Here is a 27,931-nt window from a genome sequence, read left to right as displayed (position 1 = left end):
TAAATCCGCGTCATTAGTTGATAACAATCAGCATTATTATTTTTATTTTATTTTATTTTATATTTTTATTTTTTGAGCGGTGGAGAAGGACAAAAGCCAGCTGATATTAAAAAGCCATGATATTCCCCTCCCACTTAAAAGCTCCAAATTTTGACGAAAAAACAGCAGAAGATTTGGGGGGATCGAGCTTCTTCTCTTCTCTCTCCACAAAGAAAGAGAGCAAGCTAGAGAGAGAGAGAGAGAGAGAGAGAGAGAGATGTCAACTCCAGCAAGAAAGAGGCTGATGAGGGATTTCAAGAGGATGCAGCAGGATCCTCCCGCTGGCATCAGTGGAGCTCCGCACGACAACAACATCGTGCTGTGGAACGCAGTTATTTTTGGGTAATTTCAATTCCTCAAAGAGAGAAAAATTGATCTTTTTGCGCTTCTGCTAATCAATTTGGTGTTTTGAATTGTTTGGGTACTGATGGGTTTTGTGGTTTGTTGGTTGTAGACCCGATGAGACTCCATGGGATGGAGGTGAGTTCATCATTAAGATTCCTTTATTTGTTTATTTTTTTCAACAATTATTTTTAGTTGAATGTAAGTGATTGGATTCATGTTGCTATCTTAATTGATATGGACCACCAATTTATGCTGTTGTTCTTAGATGGATATATGTTGATGTTCAAATTGATTGTTTGAGGTGATACACTCACCATATCCTGTAAAAATCCAAACCCAAAACCAAGAAATGAAGATTCTTGATTGAATGTGGATCCACATTCTATAGAACTATTGGATCAATTCCAATTCAAAAGCCCCGAATACGAAGGAATTGGATTTCATAAGATCACGAGTCTAACAGAACAATGACAATTATGCTTCTCATGTTTACTTTACTTGCTAGAAATATGGTGATTCAGCGTCTCTCTCCATCTGTAAAAGAACACCGAGAGTTTGAGGAGGAGGAGGAGGGGGGTTAGATATAATCATGTACAGTGATGTCAATCATCTCCATCCTCTCTCCGTCATGACGAAGCGTGGACCTTCATGCTCTCTCCATCCTCTCTCTATCATGGCCAGCATCGGCCTCCATCATCTCTCCATGCTCTATACATCCTCTCTCCATCCTATGCTCCAATGGTGATCGCGCAAAGTGCTTTGTACGAGCCTATCAGTGAGAATTATGCCGCGAAACATACTTGGACATACTGACTACTCCAATGGTGATCAGGCAAAGTGCTTTGTACGTTCCTATCAGTGAGAATTATGTCGGGGAATGTGCTTGGACATACCGACAGAGGAGTTGATTACGCGACGTGTCTTGTTAAGCTTTGTAATCAAAGGGAGGTTCTTGTTGTGCGCAGCGGAAATTTTGGCAGTACTTCTAGTGCACAACAAGAGAGTAAATCTCAATTAAGTCTCTGTTTTACAAAGGAAACAAGAACCGAAAGTGATGTATCTCAACAAAGTGGGATATACACTCTTCCTCTCATCAGTTCTAGGACTGACTTGTCGAGGGAACCTAAATAAGCTATTACAAATCACTGCAAGACGACGAATTTTATATGGTTCGGCAAGTTACCTACGTCCACGGGGCAAGGAGGGGGAGATCTACTATTAGAGAGAGAATACAAATAGGGTTTACAATCATACAAGGTCTCATAAATTAAACCTTCAAACAATCTCTCAAAACTCTCACAAAAGGACAACCGTCAAGCCTCTGCCGTTTTACCCCTGTTGCACGTAGCCCAAAGAACAATCTACTGTGTTTTTTTCTTTTGCTTGCACGCCGCCCAACACCTGCGTTTTCCCTCGCTGCCTCGCACGAAACCATAGGCACTCAAGTTGGGTATTTATAACCTAGTGATGCGGTTAAAATAAATATAAAATTGGGCCTCCTCTTTTGTCCGCTGGACTCAGTGCCCGCGAAGCACGCATGGGCGTGGCCCCCACGTGAACCCCACGTTCACTTCTCCAACATCGTGGCCCCCACACGCTTTGCCTCCCAACAATTCTCCACCTCGGTGAAGTTTTCATCCAAAACTGAGTCGACACCAACCAAATCAAATATCTCACTTGTTACGTCCAGTACAAAGTGAAACAATTCACGACAACGGATTCTATCCACAACAAGTCGAGAAACCAAATGAGAATGCGAATAAACTCCAAACGTCAGTATTTACTTCCAAATCGGTTGTATCATAAATGACTGCCTACGTATCCCCTTGTCCAAGGAATCAAGCCTTCACGTAGTTCACCCAAATGGCCGCGAACGACTTTAATCAACTAGAAGAGTTTGGAACCCTTCTCCAACATCACCAATAAATCTGCGGCTGATAGCTCTCCTAATGGCCCCAAAGCGAAACAAACCAAACACCTCCTGAGATGAACTAACGGTCATAACCAAATCTGAGCTATGTCTACCAGTTACACTCGAATCAACCAACTCATCATCTGCATCCAAAACAACATGATTTCTAATCTGTGTCATCTCAGCTAGAATCACAAACGATGCAGTATGATCTGGAGTATGTGGAGTAATCTTCACCCAATGTGAAGTAACATCATCCTCCATCCGCTACGACATCCCAATGACCTGATCAACACTCTCCACCTGTCAAGAATCAAATGTGACATACCTGTTCAGAACAAAATCAGAAGCTCTCAACTGATAGCCAAACGAGTTTCTGAATCCTAAACATGCAATCGGATCAACTTTCACATTCACGATGTGACTAAGTGCTGGGTAACCAAATATCCGACGCAACCCAAAATCTGAAGCAGCTCTACCAGATCTAAAATCTCCAAACGCAACAGTCGACAACCTATGACGAAGATGTCCCAAACATGTTGAAGCCCGATCATCATAACCAGTGCTCGACATCAAACGCCGATCCTCCTCCAGCAAGGAACAGCTCACCAAATCCGCCACCTCATCTCGTCGTCCTAATGTTTCCTCTCTAATGAAGTGTCTCCAACTACCGTGAGTTCGGTACAAACGTAAAAAAGAACCCCTACCTAAAACAGAACAACAGGTTACCTTTCTGCCAACACATTTCTTCCAATTGTTATTGACTTCTAGGACTTCACACCAACGGGACTTGGTTGTAACCCACCAATGTCTAGAACAGTCACCAACATAGAAAACTATATATCTATTATCTTCCAATGATGCCCCTTTGGTAGGCCACCAAATGCCTGAATGAACACCCCTTAAAAGACCCCTCGATCGATGGATAGAAGTGTCAAACTTCAACTCGATCTTCTCGCTCATACCAATGTGTTTATAGGACTTTAAATTGCAGGTCAAAGCACTCATCAACAAACAATGCACGGTACCCATAACCAAATATCCCAGCCTCAACAAACGTCACAGTCTAGCCAAATCCAATGAAGTCGTCAACTCTCTATCAATCACCGTGCTTCCAAGTAAATAATATAAATTACTCTTTCTGACGTCCTTCATCACAATCATGGACCCTAATGTGACCTTCAAACGTGCATCCACCAAGGTCACCCTATAGCCTGTTGCCTCCAAAGCTCCAATTGAAATGATATTTTTCTTCAACTGAGAAACAAACCTTACTTCATCCAACTCCCGAATCATCACGTCACTCATCCGAATACGAACGGTATCAATACCACCAATAGAACATGCATGTTCATTACCCATGAGCACGATATCCCCTCTTTTCAACTCCTGAAAGCTGGAGAACCAATCCCTCCTAGGACAAATGTGGTAAGAAGCACCCGAATCCAAGGTTGCTGATAGCGAATCGCGACGCATCGCGGCGAGGTACCGCTAAGGCTATATCGGGCTATTGCGACGAAATCGCGGTAAATAGCGTACAGTCAAATAGCGGTTAAATTTAAATATATTTAAATATCCTAAATAATAAGAAAATTCATAAAAAAATCTAAAAATTCAATTAGTTGTAAATTTCTTGTATTATCAGTAAATAACAATTAGTAGGCTTGTTGTATGAATGAAACTATGAAGAAATTCAAGAAATATAGCATCATAATATGTGTGATAGCGGGTTTAGCCGCCTTTAACCGCGAAAATCCACTTTAAACCGTGAAAATCCGCTTTTAACCGTGAAAACCCGCTTTTAACCCGTTAAAATCCGTTTTTACGCGCTATTCGAATGAATAACGTATTTTCCCGCTTAAGTCAGTCGCGAAACCCCTACGCGTAGCGTTGAAGGGCCGCGACTGCTATTCGCGCCGCTATAGCCCCGCTATTTACAACACTTCCCGAATCTAACATCCACTCTGTAGAGTTGACAACACAAATTGATGGTAGTGCAGATAACGAATAGCCTGAAGAATCCGAATCTGAATTGTTGTCACTAGACTTGACAACATTCACCTCTGAAGCTTGTACAGCTTTCCCTTTATTCTTCCCGGCTCGATTTAACTTTGGGCATTCGGCTTTTTAATATTCATCATCTTTACAAAAGGTACACTGATTTTTACGAACTGCAAAATATGCACCTCTAGACTACGTGATGCGAAACGAAACAGGGGGTCTATTAGAATCAGCGATCTAATTTGAACAAAGCATCGTTTCGCCAAAATTCATAATATTCGGTAGGAAATTAATTTAAAAACAATTAATGTGACAGATGGATTTTAATAAGTTGCATCGACAGTCATAAACAATCCCAATCTCGAATAATTTAATTACAATATTCATTATCATTGCACAAGTTTTACAATCAATATCAAGTTTTAACAATCACATGTTCAGTTTCTCTCAACTCACAATTATACTTTAAACAGTGAATATATGATAAGAGTTTAGAGATGTATTATTCATGCAATTAACTAACAAAATGAAATCAACAGAAAAATAAGGGACGAAAGAAAACGAAACCTTCGTCGGTCTGAACAGACTCGACGTGAGAGATCTCTGGAGGTGGGGCGACAACGGTGAACTGAACGACGATGACGAGGCGGAGATCTGACGACGACGAGTGCGACGGTGTTGAACTGATAACGATGTGGTGACGAATCTAAACGACGAAGGTGGCGGCAATTCTGAGCAGTGACTAGAGTGACAGCGTCGGTAAGGTTGACGGGACGATAGCGATGTGATGATTTTTGGTAAGCGGCTGTTGCAGTGGTAGTATTGCTCTGGTAGAGAATTTTGCCAAACAGTTGGTGTACATGAAGGCGACAGTTGCTGGGAAAGGAGGCTCGATGACAGTGGGAATAGAGCGGCTGCTTGGGAGGAGTTGATGGCGTTGGTGGTGCGGAGGTGGAGATCAGGGGCGAGCTGAGTGTGGATCTGGTGGTTGCAGGGAAGAGGAGGGTTTGACTGATTGTTAACGTGGGGAAGACGAGGGAATGCTTGGCGACTGGAGGAAGAGGACACAGGGAACGGCCTAGGGTTTCACACCCGAGACCTAGGTTTCACACCCAAGACTTCACACCAGATTTTAGCTAATACAATTTTTCATTCAATAATTCATTGATTTTTAATAGTCTCATACAATCTTATTTATATAAAAAAAACTACGTGCACACAACGTGCAATAAAAATAGAAACAAACAACAATCCCTCAAATCACTCAACTAAATTTTAAAATTCAAAATTCAAAATTCAAAATTCAAAATTCAAAATTCAAAATTCAAATTTCAAATTTCAAAATTCAAAATTCAAATTTCAAATTTCAAATTTCAAATTTTAAATTTTAAATTTCAAAAACAAAAGAAAGTCAACTAATCAAATATGGGAATTGTCATTTCTTGTCCTTATCATTCTCCTCGGGTGGGAGAAAACTCGACTCCGTCGAGTTAGCTGCAGAAATCTGTCATCTTTAATATACTCTGTCTGTATCTTGATCTGCCATCAGATACTTTCTGCATCTCAAATCATTAGTTAGATTGCATTGTAAATTCACCATCTAAAATATTATCAAAATTCACTGCAACTTGGGTGAATATATAGAAATGAGGGTAAGGTGAAAGAACTCTCAGAACAATAGGCTAGGGTCAGGCTTATATCAGTGGACTGCCAATAACATTGTAAACTGTTTAATCACTCAATATTGAGAATAGAACTATGACCAAATCGATAATATAAATGTTGCTATTAATTATTTTAAGAATTGGAAAAGCTCATAAATATCATGTCAAATCTTAAACAGCTATAAAGAAACTGTTTTGGACAAGTCCAAACCATCTAAAATATCAGCATTAATAGTTTTAAATTATGTCCTGACTCCATATCATTCATTTCAGTTAACAATGTAGTTATTCAAGTTAAATCGCTGATTCCCCGATATATGATCAACGCAAATCAAAACAAAATGATGCAAATCAACTCAAATGACTATGTATGAAATGCAAACTCGAACAAGGCGATCAATGGCAAATGTAACTCAACGAAGTGTTTAATATGCATGACGTCCTCTATCAAATGGAATAATCAGATGTTCCTTCGTTAATTTGAATAACAAATTTCGTGTTCTAGCAGTAATAGTGAGGAACATGCAAGCAAGTGTATGAGAGAGGAGTGTTTTTGTACGCTTAACATGATAGAAAAAGGAAGTAAAAACACTCGAGCTCAAATTTGTATCCCTAATCACTATATATTCCTAAAATAGATCAGTGTATGTGTGAGTGACTGTCGGGACAATGCATAGGGGTTTGACATCTGATATGGTAGTTATTTCCCTATGCTCAGTTTGAGTTTCAACTCCCATACAAATATCTGAGTGAATTGCTTTAAGAACCAAATCAGGAACGTGTTGGGTGTCATGTTTGTCCGGGAGGACTTCGTGGGGAATACCAACCACGTTTTTAGTCACGGGGGTTGGTTCAGGAGGAGTTAGAGTTTCAATTTCAAGAACAACTTTAGGGATAACATCAGTGGACTCCGTGATCAAAGGGGTAGCTTAGGAAAGAATCGGAGTTTTATCATTGCATGAAATTTCAATTAACTCCACAATTGCAGTGGTAGTTTTAGAAGAAACGAAAGTGCATGGATTTTCAATTTTACTATCCTGGAATTCTTTCGCAGAGTTAATTTCTATCAAATCTACGGCCTGATTAACGATTTTCTCAAGAATAGATTTTGATTCCGTCATATGCGGCTTATTAATTTTAACTGGTGGAAGGTATTCCCTTTTTAGTTCGTCAGCCATTTCTTACCAAGTTAAAATTAGTAACTCACCACTAATATACCTTAATGTTTCGAATTTGGACCAATATTGGCAGGCTGGTCCGGTGAGTTTCATTGCCGCAAACTTAACTTTTTGTGGTTCTGTCATGACATAACAGTTAAAGTATCGATCCATGTTCTTCAGCCAATTCAAGAAAGTTTGTGGGCCGAGCTTACCGTCAAAGGTTGGTGGATCAGACACTGGTTGAGGTGGGGGTCGATGAACGACGTACCCATGACCTTGCGTTGGGTATCCAAAGCCTTGACTTTGTGGCGACGGAGTTGCAACACGCGCTCCTTCAAGCCTAGCAAACCTTTCGTTGGTTTCATTCTGGAAATTTGTTAAGCTCTGGGCTACGACACCTATTTGTCTTTTTATCTCATCGGATTTCTTAAGGAATTCAAAAGACATGCTGGACTCACTAACTGATTGACTTGACTCACCTAAGGTAGATCTGTGCGATTAGGCATGCACTAACAATTAACTGGGATGAGTGAGATGCACTGACAGCTAAATGCGATTAAGCATAAAAATTTTCTAACCTAAAACCATGCTCTGATACCAAAAATGATGCGAAACGGGGGAGGAGGTCCATCGGAATCAGCGATCTAAATCGAACAACGCACCGTTTCGCCAAAATTCATGATCTACGGTAGGAAAATAATTTAAAAACAACTAATGTGACTGATGGATTTTAATAAGATTTGCATAAATAGTGATGAATAATTCCAATCCCGATTAATTTAATTACAATATTCATTATCATTGCACAAGTTTTACAATCAATATCAAGTTTTAACAATCACATGTTCAGTTTATCTCAACTCACAATTATACTTTAAACAGTGAATATATGATAAGAGTTTAGAGATGTATTATTCATGCAATTAACTAACAAAATAAAATCAACAGAAAAATAAGGGACAAAAGAAAACGAAAGCTTCGTCGGTCTGAACAGACTCGACGTGAGAGACCTCTGGAGGTGGGGCGACAACGATGAACTGAACGACGATGACGAGGCGGAGATCTGACGACAACGAGTGCGACGGTGTTGAACTGATGACGACGTGGTGACGAATCTAAACGACGAAGGTGGCAGTGATTCTGAGCAGTGACTAGAGTGACGACGTCAGTAAGGTTGACGGGACGATAGCGATGTGATGATTTGTGGTAAGCGGCTGTGGCAGTGGTAGTATTGCTCTGGTAGGGAATTTTGCCAAACAGTTGGTGTACATGAAGGCGGCAGTTGCTGGGAAAGGAGGCTCGATGACAGTGGGAATAGAGCGGCTGCTTGGGAGGAGATGATGGCGCTGGTGGTGCGGAGGTGGAGATCAGGGGCGGGCTGAGTGTGGATCTGGTGGTTGCAGGGAAGAGGAGGGTTTGACTGATTGTTGACGTGGGGAAGATGAGGGAATGCTTGGCGACTGGAGGAAGAGGACACAGGGAACGGCCTAGGGTTTCACACCCGAGGCTTAGGTTTCACACCCAAGGCTTCACACTAGATTTTAGCTAATGCAATTTTTCATTCAATAATTCATTGATTTTTTAATAGTCTCATACAACCTTATTTATATAAAAAAAAACTACGTGCACACAATGTGCAATAAAAATAGAAACAAACAACAATCCATCAAATCACTCAACTAAATTTTAAAATTCAAAATTCAAATTTTAAAATTGAAAATTCAAATTTCAAATTTCAAATTTCAAATTTCAAATTTCAAATTTCAAATTTCAAATTTCAAATTTCAAATTTCAAATTTCAAATTTCAAATTTCAAATTTCAAATTTCAAATTTCAAATTTCAAATTTCAAATTTCAAATTTCAAAAACAAAAGAAAGTCAACTAATCAAATATGAGAATTGTCATTTCTTGTCCTCATCACTACGACCTTTTACTACAGTTTGGACCATGATCTTGAATTGCTAATGCATCTCCCGATACCTTCTCGGAGGGTTCGTCAACACTCTTCCTCAACTCATAATTCACTAACGCTGAGGTCATCTCCTTATAATTAACAGTCGTTCTTTCATTAATCATAGTGAGAACAAAAGTACCATAATCATCCTCGGACAACGAACACAAAAGTAGCATCGTCTTGTCTTCATCCTCAACAATGATATCCACATTAGCCATATCCGAAAGTAGCTTTGTGAAGTTGTTAACATGCTCCCTAATCGAAAACCCTCTCTTCATCTTGAACTGTTAAAACCTCTTTTTCAAGTAAGCTGATTCTCAATGCTCTTAGTAAGGTACTTCTCATTGAGCGTTTCTCATAATTTCTTCACCGACGTCTCGTTCATCACATCATAAATAAGATCTGACGTCAAGCATGACCGAATAAGTCCACAAACCCTATTGTTCAACTTCTTCTAAACCTTGTCCTCCATATCATTAGGTTTATCTTGTAACTCAAGAGTCTCCTCTAAATTCTGTGCGTCCAATGCATCCATCACCTGATATCTCCACAAACCAAAATTGATCTTGCCGTCGAACTTCGAAACTTCAATCTTTGTATTATTGATGCTCAGATTCTGTATCGCCTTCGTAAGATACGATCCCGATGTGTTTGCTTCTCTCATGTTGTTGATCTAACTCTTCAAACGAGAATCCTACAGTGAATCCTCTAAAACGAACCTCAAGTCGAACCCGAAGTTCTGATACCACTTATTGTGCGCAGCGAAAATTTCGGCAGCGCTTCTGGTGCACAACAAGAGAGTAGATCTCAACTAAATCCCTGTTTCACAAAAAAAACAAGAACCAAAAGTGATATCTCAACAAAGTGAGATATACACTCTTCCTCTCATCAGTTCTAGGACTAACTTGTCAAGGGAATCTAAATAAGCTATTACAAATCATAGCAAGACAACGAATTTTACGTGGTTCGGTAAGTTGCTACGTCCACGGGGCAATGAGGGGGAAGATCTACTATTAGAGAGAATACAAATAGGGTTTATAATCATACAAGGTCTCACAAATTAAACACTCAAACAATTTCTCAAAACTCTCACAAAAGGACAACCGCCAAGCCTCTGTCGTTTTATCCCTGTTGCACGCAGCCCAAAGAACAATCTACTGCGTTTTTTTTCTTTTGTTTGCACGTTGCCCAACACTTGCGTTTTCCCTCGCTACCTCGCACGAAACCCTAGGTACTCAAGTTGGGTATTTATAGCCTAGTGATGCGGTTAAAACAAATGTGAAACTGGGCCTCATCTTTTGTCCGCTGGACTCGGCGCCCGCGAAGCACGCATGGGCGTGGCCCCCACGTGAAGCTCATGTTCACTTCTCCAACATCGTGGCCCCCACACGCTTTGCCTCCCAACAGTTCTTCATTTTCATTATATTAGAAAATTTGTATTATTACATTACATGTTCCTTACATGACATATATACACTCAGTAGAGGATGGAGAGAGCATGGAGAGAGGATGGAGAGGCCCATGACGGTCATGATGAAAAGAGGATGGATGCCCCATGCTTGGCTCATGATGGGAGAGGATGGAGATGTGACATCACTGCATGATTATATTTAACAATCACAAGTCTATAGAACAATCACAAATATGCTCCTCGTGTTTACTTGCTAGAACTACGGTGAATCAGCATCTCTCTCCATATTTTGTAATCCCAAACACATCGAGGCTCATAGATGAATCTCTTTCTCACTTCATAAGGTATCAAGTAGTCTTAATATTCAATAAGCATCTGTACGTATTGACAACATTAATATATCATGATATGATTGAACTTTATCTAGCTCTAGATGATGCTATTTCACGAGTAATCCGTAAATATGGTACTGTAGTAGATTTCACTATAAAAGATAGGATAAGAAATGAGTGCATCCGTAATAAATTAGAGGTTGCTTCTATTGAGGATAAAATGAGAGAGAATCAATGTAGTTTGGTCATGTACAACGAAGACCTCTTAATGCACCAGTTAGACAAAATGATATTATCACAATGGTTGCAACAAGGTTTAAAGATAGACCTAAGAAAACTTGGCTAGAAGCAATTAAGAAGAATATGTTAATGGTTAACTTAACGGAGGAGATGACCAAAAATCGAACGACTATGATGCACGGATACGACACGAACACGGATATGGGATACGGTAAAATCCAAAAAGATAGGATACGAGGATACGATAAGGATTTTTTTAAATTATTATTATATATAGATGGAACGTAATACGAAATTCTCGATTTAGTATAAATGAGTAACTTTCTCCATCAGATTTATGATAATAATATGACGTTAGGCTGCTGCTCGAACTCAAAAACCGGAGGAGATGATAATGACAGTGGTGGTGGTTGTGCTGGACGGGGAGGAGGAATGGAGGGTGGACTTGAGGAGTCGGAGGAAGGAGGAGTCAGTCGGCGGGATCAGGTTGTAACAGCGAAGCGGTCGGCGGGAAGGGTCGGAACAGCGAAGGTGATCGAATCGAACGGGAGTGAGCTGAGAGATTGAGAGAGGATTAGGGTTAGGGTTTTTTCTTTATTTCTTTTATTTGAGTCAGCTGAAGATCGAATCGAACGGGAGATTTGAGAAATAGGGATAAGTTTTTTAATCTAACGATTCAGGTTGGATTTTAATAACCAAACCCGCAACCTGCAACCTGAATGAATCGGCCTTCGGCGAATCCGAGCCATGTCTGAGCTCCTTTGACCGTGTCCTAGCCTAATTTGACCGTTGACCCGTGTCGGACACGGATTGATCGTGTCTGACATGTGTCGTGACGAATCCATGTCCGATTTGAGTTGGACACGGATTCGTGGCCTCCAGGGGCGAATCCGTGCTTCAGAGTCGAACGGAATGGAATAATAGGATTCATGTAGCCAACCCTATACATTTGGGATAAAGACTTTGTTGTTATCGTAAACATTCTTTATATTTCATTATATTTGGATGTTTTCAAACATTTTTGTGTATATGCGTCTCACAAGACATTGCTTATGCATGATTTTGTTCTGAGACTAGTCAATAGTTTTGTTTTTTTTTAGAAAATTCTAATACATGTACTCTACAAGGAATGCAAAATCTTTTAAAACCAACTCTCATTTCATGTGCTAAAGTTAAATCCTGTTACGGTGAAACTTCTTTTGGCCTTCTTCCTTCCCTTCTCGAGATTAGAAGCTCAATGTTGACTGTAAATTTCTGAAATTGAGTTTATTTGCTGGATCTGTTGTCTAATCTCGGGACCTAAATGGTTGGTCTTGTTTCAGCTGTAAATTATCTATTTCCCAGTTCTTAGCCTAGATTGATTAGCTTAAAATTTCCCTTTAAAATGAGTAACCTTCTCATTATGTGCAAGATTAAGTTTTTTTTTTTACCACCTCATTCCATTGTATTATGCAGGTACGTTTAAATTGACGCTGCAGTTCACGGAGGATTATCCTAATAAGCCTCCAACGGTTCGGTTTGTTTCACGAATGTTCCATCCAAACAGTAAGTTGAGACTCAGTTATCAAATCACCTTTCTATTTAAAATGCCATTCACATTCATGCACGATGATCTAAACCCATATGCTTCATGATATTTTCTGCTGACTTTCTTGACAATGTGTCAAATCTAAATCACATGTATATGGCGCTTTTCAACAGTATACGCAGATGGAAGCATATGCCTGGATATTTTACAGAATCAATGGAGTCCTATTTATGATGTTGCAGCAATATTGACATCAATTCAGGTAAGCTTTCTGATGTTCTTTTGAACCTTAGAAGGAATAAGGTAATGAGGTATTAAGTAGTATTTTATGTGCTATTACAGTCCACATGCCTTGGTAATGACATTTTTGTGAGACCTTAAAACTAATAGCTGTTCTTGAAAGATTAATCCATTTTGTGTGTCACTTGTATCAGTCTCTTCTCTGTGACCCAAATCCAAACTCCCCAGCAAATTCTGAGGCTGCTCGAATGTTCAGCGAGAACAAGCGAGCATACAACCGAAAAGTTCGTGAGATAGTTGAGCAGAGTTGGACGGCTGACTAAAATGCGAGGAAGAATAACTTGGCCTTTCCATAGGCGAAAATGTTGTATCTATGGAGACTTATATTTTACTTTGTTACTTTCCATAGGCGAAAATGTTGTATCTATGGAGACTTATATTTTACTTTGTTATGAAATATTTCCTTGCTTTTTTTTGGGTGGGGGGCTTGCTTGGTCTAATTCTATCTCCACTATTCTAAATTGCATTAATAGCTTGTTACAATGTAATTTTGTTGAATTAACAGTTTACAGGAATAATTTTTAATAAGCAGGTTATGCTGCAAATTTTCGAATTTGAAGCGGGGGAGATGCAGAGCCAGGATAACATTTCATCGGATATCCTTCTACTTGTTTTTCAGAACTGCTCATTTCTATTATACCTTGCAGGATTAAAATGAGTATTGATTTCATATCGCGAACACTATTTCCATAATACCAATTTGAATAATATGTTAATAGAGAACTGATTTCTTTAACTAAAATTTTCTCAATACATTTATTGCTAAGCTTTTCAAAAATATCAACCCGCTTTGAACACGTTCATTACAATATCTTCTAAAACATCTCTATTAATAATTGTTGATTCATTAATTTTTACATTAGGCTTCTTTTACATTTGGTAATTATGATTAAGCCTCCTTATAGTCGTATTGCTGCACGTCTTTTTTTTTATTTTCGTCTTGTTTATGTCAAAAAATTCCTAGAAATCTATTGTTGTAATTTGACCGCTTGCATTTCATTTATCCTCTTTTATCAAGCTCTCTGGAATAACACAGTTAGTTCTAGTATAAATAAAGATTTTACGGAAGAACTGCTATATTTAACAATTTCCATGAATTCAAATAAATTCAATACAAAATAACTGCGCAGAACAATAAGAAACTAAACTCTTTTAATAGGTAAGAAGTAAATAAAACAAAATTGAGAATATATAATCAAGTATTGCAGAGAGCAACTAACATTAAAAGCTTTTTAAAGTAAAATCCAACTATATACTCCCTGCATTCACCAGGTAAAAAAAAGTTCTCGCGGCTTAGATTTTTGTCATTGCAACATATACTATCCGATGCAGACTGCTGCTTTCTCTGAGATTCACACTGAGTTAGTTTTCCTCTAAACTTAATTTTACAACAGCCAAAAATATGGAGAAGCGTACACCAGAAAACGCTTCATTTGTAACTTGTGCTTCTATTACCTGATGCAGGAAAAGCCTGACGACGCAGTCCTCTCACTCTCTCTTCTCCACTAGATCGTCCCTTATCAGATCCTTTTCGTTTCTCTGTGGACTCTGAGGGATTATTATCAAGTTCAGCATCCTTAAAATGTTCTTCAACTCCCCCAAATTCGATATTTCTCCTAGCAGCAGCATAGTCAAAAGGCTTCACCTGAATCCTTACCTCATTTTCTTGAGATGGTCTCCTGTTCTTTTCACTTATTGATTGAAAACACTGCTGGAAACTGGAGGAAAGATCTGATAGTGAAATGGGCTTCTCCACTGCTTCTGTAGTTTCTTGATCAGTAGTTAGGATTTCTTCATCAGAATCATTGTTGTTCTCTAATTGAATTATTTCTTCCAATTGGGTGATAGGAGATGGCTGATTGGAATTTTGTTGCTGTCGAGCTGCTGGATCAGTTTGTTTGATTGTCTCTGAAGGGCTCGGCTCTGAAATCTTGTCGCTGCCAGAAAATGAATGGAAGGGGAGGACCACTGAGGACTTGATCTGCTCTACCTTGTTCACATTCTTGTCCTGTGATAACAAAATATATTCAACAAAGATTAATCAAAATATAGAAAAGAGTATTTCAATGAACAGGACACTGGTCTGCAATAAACATGTTGGTTATAGTAAACAGCACACTGGTTTGTAATAAACAGGAAATATCAATAGGGTCAATGTAGACGATGAAGAGATTCCAGTGTCAGTCATGGTGTTTCATCACCAGACAACCAGCATATTTGTGTGCCCCAAACATGCAAAAAAGTGAAAGTATTTTCTGGAAAGACATACAGGGAGAGGTTTAGCCCATGTGGAAAAAATCCTTTCTACAGGCTTGGCGTGACAAGATGTTTAAACATGGGCAACAACAACGAGTATTGCTGGTTAAAAATAATATTTTTAGCACTTTTATCACAGCTGAATGGAGAAACAGATGCATACTGACAAGTCCCAAAAACTAGGATAACAAGCATTTTGGCTGCTATTGATAAGTCGGTTTACAAAATCCCAGTCAAAAAGTAGTGTTCTAAATGTCTGACATCAGGGTCATGTGCCAGACGGAAAAAATCAATGTGCGGAAATTGTTCCTATCATGTGCAAATTATGAGTAGAAAAGATTGTGTATATGTAGAAATACTGCCCTTTAACTGTCCTCTACGTAGCAAAGACACTTCAACCATCAACCCATGATCCGCTGCAGAAGGCACATATCAGACACTCCAATTCGAGGTAGTACTTTTGCTTTGTCTCTAATTTTAAAATTTTACTCTATATCGGCATCCTGCATTTAGTCATACTTGTGTACAAAATTCTCTATCTATACAACATAGCCTGTAGCAATCTCTCAATTCCCTTGTTGATTCCTCTATCCATTAAGGATGAACCAATGAAATGATAAAGTCTTGAGCACTTCTGCAGCCAAGTCTAGTTAAGTTAAGCAAAACCAAATTATCTCAACCAACCAATGATGTGGTAATTGTTCCCTCTCTGGATAAGTTGAAAAGGCAAGGAGCACATCTCTACAAATAAAACTTTGACCATGTCAACTCTACTGGAGCTGATTATAGCATATAACCTAACATATGCCTCCAGAAAGAAGCACAAGCTTAAGTATTATGTACAGAAACATGTGGAAGACAGCTGCCAATCAGTCCACACTACCACTATTTAACCAGTGAATACATAAAGACAACTCAAAATAATCATTAAGAATAAAACGCCTATGACGTCACTTAAAATAACCAGACAAAAAAAGTCATAATTCATAAGCTAATGGATACTACATATATGTAATCATTCAATCAAGAAGGAAAAAAGTACATTTAGTGTGAATACTATTTCCAGAGAAGGAAAGAGAAAAATTAAAAGAAACCTGGCTACATACCTGCTCACGAATACCCCTTATAACAGGGTTCAATTTTTTTCTAGATGCCGAATTGCCCAACAATGCTCCAAAACCACTAGTCTGTTTTTTCAATATTTGAACCGAGCCGATACTAGCCTGCAACATGAGAACCAATAAAATCACCTCAACCTTACAACCAAATTTTTTTATTAAATAATTAAGATCACTTTATACCATCTTCTTTGGTTGTGAGAGGCCAGTGTTATCATACTCCATCTTTCCTTCATTGGTTCCAAGTGTATCACATATTTTAGATGGACGGTCAATGTTAGGCGTTGAGATGGAATGCACATCCCCTTTTTCTTGAGGTTTTCCATCTGAAATACCCCATAACTTTTCAGCATCTGTAGGTTTTGCACCCTCGTCCATAGCATCCACAGAAGCTTGAATAATTTTAATATTCCCAGTAACATCAGGATCTTTTGTATGAGAAACTGTAGAATCCACAGGATCCTCTGTACCAGCCAACATTTCAATGTCCGTACCACCTTCAGCCATTTTTTGTCTGTTTGGCTGCACATATGAAGATAATATCAGTACCAGGATCAGATAAGACGGTTTACTCTCTCTTGAGATTTGCCTCTCACTTACTTCCAAACGTGTGTTCTTCAGTTCTTCAGCAATGCTCTCAAAGCCAGAAGACTTTTCAATTGCATTTTTAATTAGAGTAGTGACAGTACTCAGGTTGCGCTCCACAACAGAATGCTTGGACTTCACCAGTCGGCGTAGCTTACTCGTAGAAATAGGCATCTCCCTTGCTTGCGAGTTGCAATGCAAATAAAAAAATCAAGTCAGTATAAACTGTCCTGGAATTAATATTAACCATGAAACATAACTGAAAATTTACGGATATAAGTATTTCAAAAATCAAGTACCAATCTCAAGTAGTGCTTTGTTAGGCAATACATATCCAGTACTTTCATCTTCCTCACGAGCAACTTTGTCTCGCCACGCATGTAACGCCTGTTACAATAGCAAAATTATGTTTTAAATCAAGAAACGGTAACGAGATAATTTAACAAAAATTTTAAATAGTATCAGATATACATTAAGCAATTTATTTATGGGCTATGGCTCTTAATTAAGTGGGCCCTATCAGGCATAAGCAGTAAATGAAACCATTTTCTCCATTTAGTAAGCGAAAATAACTCGACACTTCTGCTCAGAGTGTTTTATGACCATTGAGCAGCACGATGTGATTTAAACATTGAATTCTACTACACTATCAAAACAATTCACATTTGGGACTAAGAGAATGTTGGGCAAGTGGTCACAGTGCATTATAATCAAAGTGGATTGTTATCCACGAAAATGGATTGTTTTGTGGATTAATACCACTCTTGGATGTTTCGCAAGGGGATTATGTTGGAGTATAATTCACCAAAAAATGATCTAGGGTTCCACAGATTATTTTTCAGTGGATTATAATCCATAAAGTTTGGTAGTGTAAGAGACAGATATACCCCTCAATGCCCTCATCATTTCAGAAAATCTCAAACCCCATTTATTGAACAGATCTATATCTCTCCAACCCCATTTCCATTTTCGTCATTTTGACAGCAATGGTGGATGTAATATACATATTTGCCAGACACTCTACTATTAAAAACAGATTATAATTAACTACATTCACCAAACAGTCTAAATTACAATCCCCTTGGATTGTAATCCATGTGGATTATAACCCAAATGGAATATAGTTATCCAAAGTTCCCAAGCATTTGCGGATTATTCACTCCCGCTCTCTTCTTTTGGACCTCTGCTCACTCATGTTTCCTTTCTTATGTTTCCCCCCTCAAAACAGCACTCTGAAAAAAGAAACATAAAGCAATTGAAGAGGGAAGAGATCAGCCGAAAAAAACAATAAAGAAGATTTGACCATCATGCTCTCATTTTATGAATTAGTAGCTTGTTCCAAAGCAGACTAGCCGAGACCCTATTTCAGATACTTCTGACACCATACAACTATTGTAAAATTTCTATCTTAGTTCAGTTTGATGCACTTACTGAAGCAATAGAGAGCTGCTTCGGGTTAAAATCAGCTTCCTGTAACCTGACAACAGATATAACGAACATTAGAAGTAAGAAAACAGGAAGAAAACCAGCATGAAGTTATATGAGCAGGGTAAAAATGATTGAATACCCATATATATAGAGAAATGAGTTATCTGTCAGTATCTCTTTCTGATAGAGATGAAGACATAGATCATAACTGCGCTTATAGACCTGTAATCATCAGAAGAACTGCATCTTTATAAAGATAAAATTTAAATACATGAAATCAGCTGTAAGGTTATATCAGTGCTACACATTACATTAATAAATAGTAGCAAATAATATCTTTACTTTAAAATAGGTGTAAATATTAAATAAGTACAGAAGCAAATATGTTAAGTTAAACATTCGTCGCGACATGATGCTTATTATCCTTCACAAAATGACCTCACATTTGAGATACAACAAAAAATATTTGCTTGATTTCAGTTTTGACAACATTCAAGTAACAATCATTCTTGTAGAATTCCTTTAGACTATATTATTAAGTATCTAAGTCACCCACCTCTAAGAGAAGGTCATCTTCATCTGTGGATGCTGATATCAGTCTGTGCCTCATTAAATCATATACATATAATAAATAGTGTGTATCTTCCCTCCCATACCTGTGACAAAGGAAGTCCCATTAGAACTTTATAGTAAAAAAGAAAAAGAAAACTAAATTATGTTATTCGTTATAGGGTCTTAAATCAAAAACTAAATTCTACTGTAGATGGCAGGCATTCTTTACTTGATCATTTCATCAGGCAATGGACGCAGTCTCCAATCTGCATTCTGATATCTGCAAAAAGGCATTATATCCAGCAACAATAATGCAAACAGTTAGAGAGGGGAAGGGAGTACAAGCACACTTGTGTAAAAACACATCTAAGAAATTGCAGAACAGAGGAAGAGCATTACTCTTTATTTGCATTTACTCCACAAAAGTGATGCAAAAGATACTCGAGACTGTTTCTTTCTAATTGCAACACCCTTGATGCCTGAATATAAAAAAAGAACAATCAAACAAGCGAAAAATAAATAACAAATACTGCAAACAACTAACATCTAGGTTTTGAAAAGCAGATATAAAGCTGACATGTCATGCAATAACTCACAAGCAGCAAACCTCTAGGTTTTCAGAAGCAAATATAAGTGACAGGTATCGCCCAGACATTTTTTAATTTGATATGCAATAATCTTTCTTTTTTGCTTTAATGATTATGTATGTACTTTGTTAACATGCTAGGGTGTTTTCTATTCCTCATTGTACCATCTTTGTGTAGATAACATATATTTTGGTTGATAGTTTTGAAGTATAAGTTCTCTTTTCAGTATAACTGTAGTACTGTACAAACCCTTTAGGATAACTAGGGAGGTCATTCTGTATTTAAAGCTTTCTATACTGCAAAATCTGCAATAAAATGATGCATGTGTTTTCTAAGACGATGAAACTGAGGGAAAAGTAAAATGCCAAAATAGATGCCAAATGGATGGTATGAAATCTATACCTGCCCTGTGTCAAAAAGATTACAGATATATATGCCAAAGTCTCGTTGAAGCCACTCTACGTCGCGATCTGCCCCATGCATTACCTAATTAGGAAAGTTAGCAGACCATAAACTGAGATAGAAAATTATTTACACAAAATATCTTTTTGGAAAAAATAAAACACCTTTCTCTTGGAAGGATCTTTAAAAACTTCTCTCAAGTATGGACCAACATGTACACGCAACTTGAGGGTGTCAATTATGAAGTCCTCTGCTCTTGTTGAAATTTGCATCAGACAAGTTAGTCCTTGAAACGATCTGTACTGATTGTGCTCCAAGTCAACCTGGCATAAAACATCAAGTAATTTGTTGATAAAATATAATCTAGCATATCTGAAATAAACTGTAATCTCCATATAGATGGATTACAGCTTCTACCATTTCAATGTTTACTGACATCAACAGAGTAGAAAAAGTATTGATACAGAAATGAATGACCAGTGTAGAAAAAACTGATGAAGGCACTTAACACATCATTTACCGCCATGTATGAAAGTGTTTGCCTTAGCCCGTATCTTTTCACTATAGTTATGGACCAACTTACTAGACATATTCAGGATGAAGTGCCATAGTATATGTTTTTTGTTGATGATATAGTGTTAGGTGACGAGACTAGAACAAGTATAACTTCTAAATTAGAAAGGTGGGGGCAACATCTTGAAACTAAAGGCTTTAAAATTAGTAGAATAAAAAAAGAATACATGGAATGCATTTTTAGTAAAACTAGAAAGAGAGAAGAGCTTATAATACATATTGATGGCCAAGAAATATCTAAAAGCTATAGGTTCCGCTATTTAGGATCAAGCATTGGGCATGATGGTGAGACTGATAATGACATTGTCAGTCAATTAAATCAGGATTGTTAAAATGAAGAAGTGCTTCAGGAGTCTTCTGTGATCATAGAATATTTGTTAGGCTTAAGGGAAAATTTTATAATAAGACAACTATAAACAACCAATGATTTATGCATTAGAATGTTGGGCAATTAATAAACATGTGTAAAAAATGTATAGCAAAAATGAGCATGCTGAGATGGTCTTGTACGTATACACTAAAAGCAAGATAAGAAATGAATGCATCCTTAGTAAATTAGAGGTTACTCCTATTAAGGATAAAATGAGAAAGAATCGATTAAGGTGGCATGACCATGTACAATGTAGACCTCTTAATGAACCGGTTAGAAGAAGTGATAATATTATAGTTAATCGAGCAAAGAGAGAGGTAGACCTAGAATGACTTAGTTATAGGCAAGGTTTTAAATGTTGGATGTCGGGTGCATGTCAGATGGCTAAAATTCATGCCGGATAGCGGAAATCGGGATATATCGGGGGATATGGACTAAATATCTGATTGCTATATCGGGTGGTGTGTGTATATATAATATCATGTTCTAAATGTAATTTAAGCATTCCTAAATTCAATATAAGCATATTTTATAAATTTTAGAGGCGGCGTCGGCAATGAGTGGATTCTGATGTCGCGGGGAGGTAGTGTCGGGGCTCTTCTTCTTCTTCGTTTGCTCGGGATCCTTCAGATGAGTCACACACCACCCTCTACCCTTTATCCCGATGACGGGATAACCTATCACCGTCGAGTTCAGTTGGGGTTCGGATTTCGGGACGCAACAGGAGATGGATGACGGGGGTCCGAGATGGAGATGGGGAAGGGTGTCGTCGTCCACGAAAGAAGTGATCGGTTTTCAAGTCCGCTGTTGCCCTAAATTTTCTCTTTTCTTTCTATCGGGTTCATAAGAAACCCTTAAACATGAGAAGGGGTCAAACAGTCATCGTTCACGAAAGGAGTGATCGGTTCCCAAGTCCGTTGTAGCCCTAATTTTTTTTTTCTTTCTATCAGGTTCATAAGAAACCCTTAAACATGAAAACGGGTCAAACAGGTTTGGATTTTATCACTAAACTTAAACCCAATAATAAAAAATAGATCTAAAAAAGGGCCACATCAGCCGAATTTTTAAGGCTGAAAAATCAGCCGATAAGCCCGATATGGCCCCAATATTTCCGATTTGGCATTGAAAACCGACATACGAGTTGAAAACGCCTATGTCGTGTCACTCAAGCCCTCAAACCGACATGTCGAACATGTCGGCCGACATTAAAACCTTGGTTATAGGCAATTAAGAAGGATATGACTACAGGAGCATGGTTCTAAATGTCAGCCAACATGTCGCATCGGAGACTAGAGAGACAAACATGGCCATTTTAGGTAGGATATCGTTTTTGAGGTCCATATCAAACATGTCAGGAGACATTGCAGACATATCGATTGTTTCTTTTTTTTTCTTTTTTTGGGTGGAGTTGATAATTATTGGGGTTTGGGTTTAGTACTCAAAACCCAAACCCGATTGACTCTTTTTTAGCCTTTTGTCCCATAGCAAATGCATAGAATACATATTAGGGCAAAGAAAAAAATGCTACTCCTTTTTTGCCGTGATCTCCTCTCGTTTGTCTTCGTCTCTATAATTTAAAAATGAGAATTCATACGCGTGACGTAAACAATTAAATTTGAACCAATAAGTTCGAACCATAGCTTAAAATCAATCTAAATTTTAACACTTTATGTCAATTTTATGCAAAGCACTTAACTTTGTCAATTTTATGCAAGACACAATGTATATTTTATTTATTGTTGGCATAATATTCCATTATTTCTCTTCAAGAAATGGAAAACAACTTGTGTCTTCATGTTGAATACTCAACTCAAGTAGGATAAGCTATAACAAAACAAATGTGTTCCATCTTGGTGACCAAAATTGAGTAGATATCCATCCAATATGAGTCATATGACAATTCGACATTTAGTATATATCCCCCGATATATCCCCGATTTTCGCTATCCGACATAAACTTTTATCCATCCGACATGAACCCGACATCCGACATTTAAAACCTTGCAAAAGAGATGGCCCATAATAAAACAAAATGGAAGAATATGATTTATGTAGCCGACCCCAAACATCTGGGATAGTATTGTATGAAAGTGTTTACAATTGTAGTTCTTCAAACTCAGTCTAGAAAGTTATTATAATGTTTGAGGTTGTAAAAACAATTTTTAAGGATCCCATCTAGTCAATCTCTCTTAAAAACAAAAAAGATCAGCATTGAAAATGCACCCAAATCAACCTGAAGACACAAGCTAGCCCAAAAAAAAATATATATGTTCTCCTAAGGCGTGGGATGATAAGGAACGAGCTAGGCCCAGACCTGGGTGGAGACGCATCTAAATCTCATGCATAAGCTACATCTTTTGCTACCCTGAAATTCCACAACACTAAACTTCTTTGCTTAATAACCACCAAACCTCAGCAACCTTCCTCTCTCTATCATAGCACCGACTCTTACACAAGCCACCATCATCGGATACCCATGTTCCTGCTCCCCCTCAACCCCTCATTCACTCCCCTTCTTTCTAAAGTATAGTTTTCCCCATGAGTCCCACAATACAAATAATAAATCTCATAATGTCATTGTTGTTAAAGAATGCCCCTCCCCTAATAAACAAACCATCACAAATCACCTACACGGCTACACAGCTACAATTATTTACTTGTATGGAAGAACAAAAAGAAAAGAAACAATTCAGAAAGCAAGCAAACTAGATAGCACACAAGAGGCTCAGGTCAGGGGTTGGGCCAAGCCAAGGGCACAACTCTGGATCATAGGGGCATGAGTACGGTAACATATTGCCACTTCAGCAAAAAGTAGGCTCAAACTGAGGTGATCACAGTCCTACACTTAGAAAGGATGATGTGCCCGCTCGTTAGCATGGAGACATATCTTTTAAGACAGGAAGAAGGAGCCTTTGCACTAAATTACATCATGGTGCATTTATTATGGTGCTCTCGAGTATCCACTAGGTAACATAACTGATATTAGCATATAGATAATACAGCAGCAATCCTGTTGGACAAGGTACAATTATAATTACACTGCTCGGAGCTGAAACAAAACGAACACGAGTAATTATAGGATAAAGGATATGGCACAAGGTACAATTATAATTACACTGCTCGGAGCTGAAACAAAACGAACACGAGTAAATATAGGATAAAGGATATAGCACATATGAAGATCAAGAAACCAATATCATTTATGAATAAATAACTAGAATTAGACTACCTTGATAGATATATTGAAAAGACAAGCAAAGAGTACTCACCGCAAATTCATTCACATTTCGCAACTTGGCAGCGAGCTCCTTTAATTCTTTCAACCCATCCACAAGCACAAATGGAGTGCTATCCAAAGGAAGTGGTTTAGCTATCTCAACCTCCTCAATACTTCTATCAATAAAGTCCTCCACAGATAATCTCTCCTGAACATCAAGATATTTTATAATTAGTACATTTATTTGAAGTAAAATATGGCATATCTGATAACAGTTGCAGTTGAAAAGCATGAAGTGCTTAAAGTTCTTAGCTATTATTGCATGATGACACAAGAAAATTTAACATATAGAACCAATAAAGCAACTACAAGATAATCGGCTTGGAAAGACTCAGATGAAGCCGAACATCCTACAGGGTGATCACATTATAATTGGATTAGAATATCCAGTCCCTACTCAAATTGGTAAAGTTGGAAATTTGTAATAAACTCAAACATCAACCATCTTACACAATTATTTGTGTGACACGTACACATTTATAATATATGTTTTCTTAGATTTAAGAAGGTAATATAAATTTGGAAATCACATAATACGCAACCCTTTAACATTGGTTTTACTTTTCTAAACAACAGTTTAGCTAGATTATTCAAACTACTAACAGGTCTCAATATGGCCAAACTGAGGATCATTGCTCGGAGGCAAGGGATTGACTAAGGCTGCTTCACAACTGTTCCACATACTAGCCTTCTCGGTTTATATGCCACATTTCACTCTTAACTATAATTTGCAGAAAATGAATGCTAAAAGGGCATATTCATGTTGAAGGGTTGCATGTTATACTTCATTACCATATTCTAAACAACTTGCATGGGATCAACCATTATAATGCAAATCAAAGCAAATGAACTCAACCTGGCAATCTCACTTTGTGCAAAGTGACTTTTGGTAGGCTCTTTCAAGATTACCTACGCAAGATCCAACCTAATACAACTAAAACTCTTCCAAAACTTCCCTATAATATGCAATCGCTGTATGCCCTTAATGCCTTGGAATTATACAAGTTCCAATAGCTTTGCAATTTCACACATTGTACTCTTTGCTAAACAACTAGCTTAAGCAGATTGAGTATGAGCTATGTTGCATGGATACAGATACGGTACACGGAAAATTTGTAATATATATACATACATATAGCATTGTTGAATGCACATGCATGATAAATTTTGTAAATTTAATCAGAAATCGGTATATTGGTAATATCTTGTTAACCGAAGAATTCATTATTCACCATATATCTCCTTCGTTTCAATTTTTAAGTTGTGACTTTATCAATTTTTTACATCTCCTAATGATATTGTCTTTGTACTTTTTTGTATTCTTTTATTCTATAACGTATTCAAACACATTATCCAGTATGAAGTCTCTCACACTATATCTTAAAGATGAAGATTTTTTCACTCGTTACTCATAAGTTTCTTTTTTTTCCCTAATGTTTCCTTTATACAATAGACTATATCTTTGTAAATTTTGATTCTTTTAGGCTAGAACATATTCCAGTGCTACATTGAGTATGTCATCATACTATATTGTAAAGATGAGGAGGATTTTTCCATTCATTACTTCCTCTTTTCCTTAATATTTCCTTTAGACAATATAATATGTGGAGATAGCCGCATTATATATGTCATAATTAGAGGTGTCCTTGGCTATGTTGGTTTTTATGTATCCATTAATTTGTAAAAGAAACTTATTATTTTCTCTTTATAACTTTTTACATCTTAAAAATGAAATTGGTACTCATTTATATGCACCCAATTCCATCGCACAGTGTGTGTGGTCTAGAATGCTGTTTAATCAAATCAAATAAAGAAAAAAGAAAGGAAAGGAACAAAAACTCAAACTGTAAAATTACCATTTGATCCTCTTAATTACATTAGAAAAGATGAGATGTCCTCCATTCCTTCAAGTTTTGTCTGGTCACCACTTGGGTTTCTTTATACAGTTGCAATAGTTATAGTACTGTGTGTATGAGAAAAATAGATATCCTTGGTACCAAGGACAAATTTGGTCCTTGGTAGTGAGAGATGGCTACATCTTAATCACTAGTGGTCCCCACTTGAAGATGGTCCCCTCTAACCCATGTGAAAGTTCTCCCCTTTGAATGTATGGATGAGAATGAGTCACCTCACTACCAAGGACCAAAAATTCATATTCCTTATATCTATATTTATATATATATATATAGAGAGGAGATTTGAGCCGTATAGTGTAGCTGTAGAAGCTGCGGTACTACCGCCAGATTCTATTATGGATCAGCGAGTCCATGGTCCGGCCAATGTGAAGGGGGATTGAGATTCTTATCATGCTTTGCGCCCTATCGCGTAGCATAGGTACGAACAAGCAATATATATATATATATATATATGAGGAATGAGTATCCATGGTAAGGACCAACTTAGGTTCTTGATAGTGAGATGGGTCATTTCCATACACTCATTTAAAATAGAGGTCATTTTCATGTAAGGACCAACTCGGGTTCTTAATAGTGAGACGGGTCATTTCCATACAATTATTTATAAAAGAGACCATTTTCATGTGGGGACCATTTAGATGAGGGGCTGAGATGTAGCCACCTCACTACCCATGACCAAGTTGTCCTTGGTACCAAGTATACTCATTTCTCTCTATATATATAATATAATATATATGAGAAAAAGAGGGGAAAACTCCTATAAAGTTAAGTCGATAGAGGCTCTTGTCCATCAATAATTGTGACCATTGGATTTAGTTGATTACAGAGATCTAGATTGAATGATGTGACATGAATTAATGAGGGGTACTTTTGCAAATTCAGCTTAACACAAAAATGAAATAAAAGAAGAAAATCCCTCATCCTTTACAACAAAAAATAAATTTGTATCTTCTCCCATCTTTCTAAGGCATCGCAGAGGAGAAAAACTATCACCGCCTTTTCCCTCTCATTCACTACAAATGTGACTCGCCTCAATTTCCACTCTTGAGTCTTGACACTCTGTCATCCCCTCTCACGGCCACCGTGAAGGCACAAACACCGCCTCTTAGTCATCCCTTCTCCTCGCCACCGCAAACACCGCCTCCAAGTGAGCACAATATTTCCCCTCTTCATTGCAGCCTGCAAGAGCGACCTCTCCACGCATTCATTGTTTCCATCCCCCTCGCAGCGAGTATCACTTTCCCTTTTTTTACTTCAATAAACACAAGAAATCCTTGCGATCGCAGCAGCTAGCCTATATTCACTAGGAAGGAACTTGCGTTCTCACTTGATCGTATTAACCTATTCAAGTCTAGATCAATTGTTATTTTGTTCTCGAGAATTATATTTGGATCTTGTGTTTTTGTGTACCCTCTATTTGATGAATGTACTAATAAATTTTGCGTTTATATCTTCCTTTGATGAATGTATTGCAAATTTTTAATACATGTGCTACTTTGTTTGGTGCTAAGCATGTGCTAATTTGAGCACACATCTTCAATTTTGTGATACTTTCTGAATTCATTATTCATGCAAATAGGTTAGAATATATGAATTCGCGCACAATTTGGATGCACATTTTGTACTAATTTGTTGGATGTTAAGTATGCGTTAATATGGTCAGTAAGCTATTTGCACATTTTCAACAAGTTGAAAAGTAAGTGGTTAAAAACTAGGTATAACTTTTAACAATAGCCATGCTATACATTGTTCAAAAATATACAAAATTAACCCTTTCTCTCGAGTCTAAGACCAATTTGTTTCCGCACCTGCTTGTTTTTTCCTCTGCTGCAGGGAATAAATGTAAAAGATAATTCCTTTTCCAATGTTGTTTTGCACAGAGATGAATATTCAAAAGTATTCCTCCATTAATTCATGCTACATTATCCAATCTAGATATCATCAATCAACTAAATCCAAGGGTCACAAAAATAGCCTCCC

At 37.7% G+C, this 27,931-nt stretch overlaps 2 protein-coding genes across 2 annotated transcripts in view; one reads left to right on the top strand and one right to left on the bottom strand.

Moving 5' to 3' along the window:
• Nucleotides 120–13,302, top strand: LOC109843910 (ubiquitin-conjugating enzyme E2 2-like). The gene is made up of 5 exons (XM_020412884.1): nucleotides 120–381; nucleotides 494–519; nucleotides 12,515–12,604; nucleotides 12,761–12,849; nucleotides 13,022–13,302. Exons 1-5 carry the CDS (start codon nucleotides 257–259, stop codon nucleotides 13,148–13,150), a joined length of 459 nt encoding a protein of 152 aa, XP_020268473.1. The 5' UTR covers nucleotides 120–256; the 3' UTR covers nucleotides 13,151–13,302.
• Nucleotides 14,055–27,931, bottom strand: part of LOC109843909 (protein RRP6-like 2) — a 15,363-nt gene continuing 1,486 nt past the window's right edge. Inside the window, exons 2-14 of the mRNA XM_020412883.1 lie at nucleotides 24,028–24,183; nucleotides 19,980–20,138; nucleotides 19,816–19,899; nucleotides 19,226–19,305; nucleotides 19,056–19,106; nucleotides 18,831–18,930; nucleotides 18,414–18,496; nucleotides 18,278–18,323; nucleotides 17,146–17,233; nucleotides 16,862–17,028; nucleotides 16,445–16,783; nucleotides 16,250–16,366; nucleotides 14,055–14,895 (exon numbers count right to left, since the gene is read on the bottom strand). Coding sequence (XP_020268472.1) covers nucleotides 14,317–14,895; nucleotides 16,250–16,366; nucleotides 16,445–16,783; nucleotides 16,862–17,028; nucleotides 17,146–17,233; nucleotides 18,278–18,323; nucleotides 18,414–18,496; nucleotides 18,831–18,930; nucleotides 19,056–19,106; nucleotides 19,226–19,305; nucleotides 19,816–19,899; nucleotides 19,980–20,138; nucleotides 24,028–24,183 — 2,049 coding nt within the window. The 3' untranslated portion in view covers nucleotides 14,055–14,316. The remainder of the gene's footprint in view (nucleotides 14,896–16,249; nucleotides 16,367–16,444; nucleotides 16,784–16,861; nucleotides 17,029–17,145; nucleotides 17,234–18,277; nucleotides 18,324–18,413; nucleotides 18,497–18,830; nucleotides 18,931–19,055; nucleotides 19,107–19,225; nucleotides 19,306–19,815; nucleotides 19,900–19,979; nucleotides 20,139–24,027; nucleotides 24,184–27,931) is intronic.

Source organism: Asparagus officinalis, chromosome 5, assembly GCF_001876935.1.
Source record: "Asparagus officinalis chromosome 5, Aspof.V1, whole genome shotgun sequence".
In the NCBI taxonomy this organism is placed as follows: domain Eukaryota; kingdom Viridiplantae; phylum Streptophyta; class Magnoliopsida; order Asparagales; family Asparagaceae; genus Asparagus; species Asparagus officinalis.
Note: the sequence above shows the minus strand (reverse complement) of the source record. Positions and strands in the feature narration are given on the sequence as shown.